The following is an 8,399-nucleotide window of genomic DNA, read 5'->3' on the forward strand; positions in this document are numbered from 1 at the left end:
ATTGAGAAAAATGTATATATTTTCAGTATTGCTGTAGACAAGCATCTACATAAGACTGTTCAATTGATGGTTGTTTTATATCAAACAACTTTTATAATACTAATTTTTATTGTTATATTTTATAAATTTTAAAGAGTATGACAAAATGAAAGGTATTACAGGTATTGAAGGGGGTCTCTGGGAGGTGTTGGGGTACAAAAGGGAAAGAAGAATGTGATATAATTCTATTAACTTAAAATATGTTTTTAAATGTTAACAAATTCAGATAAATTGAAATTATATATCTTTTCTCATCATATCACAACAAAAAAAACTTAAATCAATAAAATATTTAAATAAAAAATATAGATAATGGCCCTCAAACCCCTCAGAAATCTGCTGAATATGGTGTATAAGGTATTTAATGAAAGGGAGGAGCAGGAAAAGCCACAAAATCTTCACATGGCAGGCAGAAATACCTGCTTTTGGCTGCAGCTCTGTATCCATTTCCAAAAATACTAGGGCACCAATGGACAGACTCCACCGAAGACCTGCTTCAAATGTGACAATACCAATCACTGGATGAAGAACTGTGCCTCACCTCACCTGCTACCAGGACCCTGCCCAAACTGTGGACAGGCAGGATGCTGGAGAATCAACTGTCTTTTGCCTAACCAAGGTAAGTCAGTACCCCAAGATCCTCCTCCACAGGAAACTTTCTTGGGTTTTTTGGGCCTAGTAACTGAAAACCAATGATGCTGTGGGACCTTAGCTCCAAACAAAACCATCATGATTACCATGGAGGAGCCTAGGTAACTGTACAGTTAGTGAGCAAGACCTTCATTTTTAATTGATTTGGAGGTCACTTGGTCAATACTTCTGCTTATTCCAATAAAATTTATCCTTATCAGATCTCTGTGATGGGGGTTGATTGTTAGCTCCAGCAGTCTAGGGCTATAGGAACTCTCCTCTATAGTTTGATACACATGAGTGGTAGTTTTGATTGTCACTATGACTAGGCTAATTATAGAATTTAAATCCTTGGAGACAGAAATGATGAGTGAGGTTAATCCTACAGAAAAGAAAAATAGTCTTCCCCAAAACTCCCATAGTGCTTGAATTGAAAATGTTACCCTGGGGGACTGGGAGATGGTTCAGTGGGTAAGAGCACTGACTGCTCTTCCAAAGGTCCTGAGTTTGGATCCCAGCAACCACATGGTGGGTCACAACATGAGCCGTAATGAGATCTGACGCCCCCTTCTTGTGCGTCTGAAGACAGCTACAGTGAATTACGCTGGAGAGAGCGGGGCTAGAGCAAGCGGTGCCATCCTGAGCTCAATTCCCAGCAGCCACACGATGACTCACGGCCATCTGTACAGCCACAGTGTACTCATACATATAAAATAAACAAACAAACAAATGAACAAATAAATAGAAAATGTTACCCTGGACTATAATTATCCTATCATAATTCATTTCCAAAGCCATTTTGGATTTTGGGTAAATATAGTCTCCCATCATTGTTTTAGTTATTTAAAATTCCATATACTAGTCACTGTTTACTGGCTCCAGAGAACACATAAATTGACCCAAATGGTTATGCCTCTATTTTATGATATTGTGTCACTGATTACAAATAAATTCTTCTGTCATCATTTTGAGAGGGTCAAGGTTTGCTGGAAAAATCCTTAAGGGTTCTGTAAAACTACATAAAAGAACAGGGTTAGCATACTCACATTAGTGACATCTTCAAATACTAATCTTTTCTTTACTGTGTCTCGAGATGAAGATGAACATGCTGTGTGGTTACTCTTTCCAATCTACAAAAATAAGAATCAAATGAACATGAACAATTGTAAACAGCTCCTTTATGAACTTTGGGTCACATTCAGAGTATGAATAAACTCTACCATGTCCAAGTAACTGGACATAATAAATATAATATATCCTATAATAAATAAATCATAACTACAGTATATTATAATATATTATACTATAACTATAATATAATAAATCCTATGAACTACAGTAAAATGTTTTAGTATCCAAAGATGTTTAAACAGTCACTGAAGAATATAGTTACTGATAATAGGGACATGAAGAGATTACATGGTCTTCAATAAAGAATTTCAAAATAAGTGAACAGCTTGGCGAAACTGATTTATTTTCTTCTTCTCATAGTTATGGTTATACTATCCAGAATTAAATATCATCACAAGGAGTAGTGAGTTTTTCTATAGGAATACCTTCAAGTAAGTTAGCTAATAAACAAAAGTAATTAAGTGTCTCTTATACTAACTGAACTTTAATACATATTCAATAGGGACAAACCTAGGTACTAGTCCAGATTCAGCTCAATATTTTTTTCAAAATATTGATCTTGGAAAAGTCAATCTATGAGACTCTAATTTTCTCATCAGTAAAATTGGAATGATAACCTACCTTACAGAGTCTTTATGGATTAAAAAGAGAGAATATACTTTTAAAAGTGTTTTATTGTAAATGTACTAAAGATTGAACCCAGAGTCTTGCATAGCCTAAGCAACATTTCTACTTATATTTATAATATATTATAAGTATAATATATAAGTAGAATATAATAAAAATATATTCTATAGAATATATTTTTCAGTCTATAAAAATTGTAAATGGAAAGAAAAAGTACTTTAAAACTATATAGTCCCGAATGCTTATAAACATCACATAAAAAAATTATTTTAAGAAAATAGTTTGTTAATACAGATTACCTCTGTTATTTGATATGTGAGATTCCTGGCAGAGAAGATAATTGATCAAGGAGAGAAAGAAGCCACATATAGGAAGCAACAAAGATTTTCTTTCTTGGTACTATACATGCCTTAACCTACTCCCACATGACTATCTCTATGGAGTTGGAAGTTAGGGAAAATCACTCTTGTGGTATTCTTCTATCTTTGAACAGTTTCTATTTGGTGAATATCTACTAAATCTCAGATTTCTCTTTTCTAATTCTAAGAACAAACTCTGCCTTACCTGTATAACAAAGTTCTTACAATTATTAAACAGAACACTGGAATATGACCATTAATTTTGTTCTAACTACATCATTAACAGTATATGACACAGTAAGTGCCAAAAACTTGGAGAATTGAATCATGGTGCAATACACCATTCCAGCAAAAGACAGCAATTCTAAGAATTATTTCCCATTCTATTTTAGCTTTAAAAATCCTATTCATTTTTAATCTTATAAATAATAAATAATAAATAATCCTAATATGAATAGTTAGCAAATAATAAAACATCACTTTTCTTCCAAACAGGCTAAAAAATAAACACTTAGTCTTCTAATCCTCACTTGATGTTACTGTTAAAATGATCTCCTCAATTCCAAATTAACAATAGAAACAGGACTTACTAAAACTTGTACTTACAAAATATGTCCAAAATAAGGTAGGACTGGAAAAACAATAGCCATGAAAGTAAACACACAATATCCTAACTACAGTCAGAACATTTGACATAAACAAAAGCTCAATTAAGGTTTGAAATCTTTCTTGATAAATTTATATGGGAAAATGTCTCATTCCCTCCATGAAAATCATTTTACTAAGACAAAGTAAAAATTAATTGAAAATGTTTATCTGTTTATCTGCACATAAAAAAGTCTACAGTGTTAGGGATTGAACACAGGACCTTGAATCTGATAGGCAACTCCTCTGTCACTGAGCTACATGTCCAGCACTATCAAAAAATTATACTGGCCTAATGCTCTCTCCTTCAGGAAACTCTCCCTGATGATAATTCATAAGTGTTAATATAACTATTGTTAAAATATATATGGTAATGAACATGGAATATACCAGGATGAAAAGGTCAATATTAAACTACCCCAAAGTCAAATCAGGCAAGTGTAAGTGTACTGATACATTCTTGAAATTTAATATTTGTTAAGTATCCTATATCTAACATGTTTGCGATTAGATGTTTCACATTCTACTCATTTGAAGTATTTACACATACATAATTAAATATCATTAGAATGGGACCCAGGATTTTTTCTTTTTAATTATTCTTTTTGAAAGAGGCATTTTTTACTATTTTTAATTATGTATATGTATTATCTATGTTTTTGTATATGGAGATGATTGCATATACCCACAGGGACCAGAGGCATGGAAATCCCCCTGGAAATGGAGTTATAGGTAGTTATGAGCTTCCCAATGTAGGTGCTGGAAATTTAACCTAGATCCTCTGGAAAAGCAGTAGAGTCCACCTCCAGTAGAAAGACAAGGCATCAAGTGAAGGGATGGGGTTGCCATCCCACAGTCAAAAACTTTGACCCAGAATTGTTCCTGTCTAAAAGAACTGCAGGGACAAAAATAGAGGAAAGACTGAAAGAAAGATGGTCCAGTGACAGGCCCAACTTGGGATCCAGCTCAAGGGGAAGCTCCAAGGCCTGACACTATTACTCTGCTGTGCTTACAGACAGGAGCCTAGCATGCCCTACAAGCAGCTGAAAGAGTCAGATGCAGATTCTTACACCCAACCAATGGACAGAAGCCAGGGATCCCTGTGGTCGAATTAGGGAAAGGCTGGAAGAAGTTGAGGAGGTGGGTGATCCCATAGGAAGACCAGCAGTCTCAACTAATATGGACGGACCCCTATATACAGCAGAGAACTGCTGGGTCTGGCCTCAGTGAGAGAAGATACACCTAACCCTCAAGAGACTTGAGGCTCCAGGGAGTGGGGAGGCCTGGTGTGGGGAGGGGAAGAGGGTAGGGACATACTCTTGAAGACAGAGAGGAGGAGGAATGGGATGAGGAACTGGTGGTGGGTGGACCCAGATGGGGATAACGACTGGACTGTAAAAAAAGATTAAAGATAAATATTTAAAAGCAATCTTTCCAGCACCAAAGTTTATTTTAATTATGTGTGTGTGTGTGTGTGTGTGTGTGTGTGTGTGTGTATGTGTGTGCTTCTGCACGTAAATGTGGGTACCCAAAGAATACAGAAGAGGGCTTCAGATACCCTGGAGCTGGAGCTACTAGCTGTTATAACCAGCCAGATATGGGTGCTGGGAATTGAACTCCAATCCTCACTAAGAGCAACAAGAGGTCTTAACCACCAACCCATCTCTCCAGCCTTTCTTTTAAAAAAGAATTTCAGCTTTGTGCAGTAGCAATATCATAGCCAATGAGGTTTATCTGAGGTGCGATTATTGCTAATTGAAAACTTAAAAAAGAATTCCACTTGTATATATTCACTGCTCAAAACAATGGGTTTCATATTGATATTTTGTACTTTGATAGATTTACCCTCCCCAACCCTATTGCCAAAACTCCATTTGTATTGTATATATACTTTAAAAATCATAGCCTGAAAGCAATTTTATGTAATTTTATAATTTTAGTGGCCTGCCACTTTTGTATGTATGTTGTTTGCATGTATGTATATATATATATATATATATACACACATATATATGTATGTGTATATACATACACATATATTTACATATGTGTGGGTACACATATGTGTGCAAGTATATGCATGTGATAATGTAATGAATACCTGTGCATATAGATGCTCTTCGATTGCCCTCACCTTATTCAGACGCAGTGTTCCTCAGTTGAGTTGAGTCTAGAATTTGCTTATACCATTTGTAGTAGAATTACAGGCAAGCTGCCATGTCCACTCAGCCTTTTACACAGGCTCAAGGAATTCAAACTGATCTGCATGCTTGTACAGCAACTGCTTTAACCATTGAGCAACCTCTTTGGCCCTTAGTATGCCTGCAGGTTGACTGTAAACTCTATTACTTGAGATTTTCCACTTATAGAATCAAAGCTTTCTGAGTTTGAAAAATTTAAATATTGAATTTTCAAATTAGGGTTACTCAGTCTGAATATTCCAAATATGATAATATTATCCTGACAGAATATACTATCGAGTATGTACTACATCCTTCTAGTACGATACTTGGAGCTTCTAGAAGAATATAAACATATAAGCATGATCAATAATGAGAACTCAACATTGTTTGGCATTGTAAGATGTGAAAAATGACCTTTACGTAATCCATACATACTTAAATATTAGTAGAATTTATAAGTTTTTGCTTAAGTTACTTTGGAAAGACAAATGTGGTAGAACCTAAGACCTTGCATATGTTAGGTAAGAGCTCATTCCTGAACCAAATCTTCAATTCCTAGCTCCATGTTCCAACCTGCTGGTATTCTCCAACTATAAGAATTGCTAGAAATTGTACTTTCTCAGATTAATACAGACATCATAAAAGATTCAGAGGTACAGATAAGCACAATTGCATAAAGAGACTACATGAGATACTATTGGAAGAGATAATTTGCTTTTTAACCTTTTCAGATTGCTGCACTTTTCTGGGTGTGATCTTGTTAGACTGAGCTTTCTCAGTCTCCAGTTTGGATCTTTTGGGTAGTAGTGGTGGCATCTTTATGCAGATCCTGCAGTGTTTCCTCCAAGGCAGAGCTGTAATCAGAAAGAAATACTTTAAAATATAATTCACCAGAAGTACTACAAATTTTTGTAGACACTCTGAAGAAAACTTAATTTTTCTATCACAACTCTAGGAAAATACATACCTTAAGACTGATTAGATCTAAATACAGAGCTTCGTTCTATCACAACTAACCCTGTGAAAATGACTTAAACAGCATAGGCTTCTGCTACCACACCTATAAAGCAGAAGAAAATATTCCTGTCTTTATCTACAGAGTCTATTAGGTAAGGCATGCTACCCTCTATAGGGGCTAAGGCTGTGTGGCCTAGTATGCACAAATTTACATAAGAGTTGTGCACTGAAACCATCAATACATGACAGCTCATATAGACTGGTTACTAGCTGGTGGACTTGATATTTTTTGAGTCCTGGTCACAGAAATTAAGACACTATAGAAAAATACAGGAGGATGACTATATACAGCCATGTATGCATGACAGGCAAGACTGTGCCCAAAGCTGGCATTCAATTAGAAAATACTATAATCTACTTCAAGAAAGTGAATAGAAAAGATAAGAGCAGAAGGAAATGAATTATTGAAAGTAATTTGTGTTAAGAATTTAGCCGAGTGGTGGTGGCGCACGCCTTTAATCCCAGCACTTGGGAGGCAGAGGCAGGCAGCTTTCTGAGTTCAAGGCCAGCCTGGTCTACAGAGTGAGTTCCAGGACAGCCAGGGCTACACAGAGAAACCCTGTCTTGGAAAAAAAAAAAAAAGAATTTAATAGACGGGCTGGCAAGATGGCTCAGCGGAAGAGCACTGACTGCTCTTCCGAAGGTCCTGAGTTTGGATCCCAGCAACCACAAGGTGGCTCACAACCATCTATGATGAGATCTGATGCCCTCTTCTGGTGCAACTGAAGACAGCTACAGTGTATTAAACTGGAGTGAGCAGGGCTGGAGCAAGCAGAGGTCCTGAGTTCAATTCCCAGCAGCCACATGACGGCTCATGGACATCTGTACAGCTACAGCGTACTCATACACATAAAAGAAAGAAAGAAAGAAAGAAAGAAAGAAAGAAAGAAAGAAAGAAAGAAAGAAAGAAAGAAAGAAAGAAAGAAGAAAAAAGAAAGAGAAAGAAAGAAAGAAGGAAAGAAAGAACTTAATAGTCACCACATCCCTTATGAGAGTTCTAGCTTTGCCAGTCGCAGTATAGGATTTTAGTTTATATTCTAGAAGGGTTTTTTTTTTTTTTTTTTTGTGAATCCTCGGTAGTTATGAGGAGTTAGGGTATATATACCTTTCAAGCAGCTACATTATTATTAAAGGTAATTGTTGTTTTGCTATATAAAAGATCCTTTCAACTCTGACAGAGCTGCCCTCACAAACCCACTTACATCCAATTTCTATTTTATAGCAACAAATAAATTAAGTGCATGACTACCCGAAACAAAATATTAAGCAACACAGATTACCAAGTGCTTTCTAAATTACTGTAAAGTCCTTCTAAAAAACATTTCAAATAATTCAAAGGTTGCAGTGTGAAGAGGTAGACTGAGCACTGGTTTTAGTGTTTGAGTAATCAGGCTTCTAGCTTCTGGTCTGGGCTGGTACCCTGAGAAGATCTTGGGTGGGAAATCCGCAGCCAGTTCCACAACACCCAGAGGAAGCTCCACTCCCAGGCACTCTAACACGACTAGGAACACAGGATCACAGATTCCCAGGATCACAGGATCACAGAGAGAGCTGAACTCTGAGGAGTTCTGACACAACCAGGATCACAGGAAGGACAGGCTCCAGTCAGATATAGCCAGGCCAGGTAGCACTAGAGATAATCAGATGGCAGGAGGCAAGCATAAGAAAATAAACAACACAGCCAGGCAGTGGTGACACATGCCTTTAATCCCAGCACTTGGGAGGCAGAAGCAGGTGAATTTCTGAGTTCAAGGCCAGCCTGGTCTAC

General features: G+C 36.6%; 1 protein-coding gene and 1 pseudogene across 1 annotated transcript in view; one reads left to right on the forward strand and one right to left on the reverse strand.

Moving 5' to 3' along the window:
• Ccnb3 (cyclin B3) overlaps nucleotides 1-8,399 on the reverse strand; it is a 58,885-nt gene that overhangs the window by 42,948 nt on the left and 7,538 nt on the right. The window contains exons 2-3 of the mRNA XM_031373041.1: nucleotides 6,338-6,468; nucleotides 1,716-1,799 (exon numbers count right to left, since the gene is read on the reverse strand). Coding sequence (XP_031228901.1) covers nucleotides 1,716-1,799; nucleotides 6,338-6,430 — 177 coding nt within the window. The 5' untranslated portion in view covers nucleotides 6,431-6,468. The remainder of the gene's footprint in view (nucleotides 1-1,715; nucleotides 1,800-6,337; nucleotides 6,469-8,399) is intronic.
• On the forward strand, nucleotides 5,126-5,275 carry LOC116095545 (annotated as a pseudogene).

Source organism: Mastomys coucha, chromosome X (assembly GCF_008632895.1).
Source record: "Mastomys coucha isolate ucsf_1 chromosome X, UCSF_Mcou_1, whole genome shotgun sequence".
In the NCBI taxonomy this organism is placed as follows: Eukaryota; Metazoa; Chordata; class Mammalia; order Rodentia; family Muridae; genus Mastomys; species Mastomys coucha.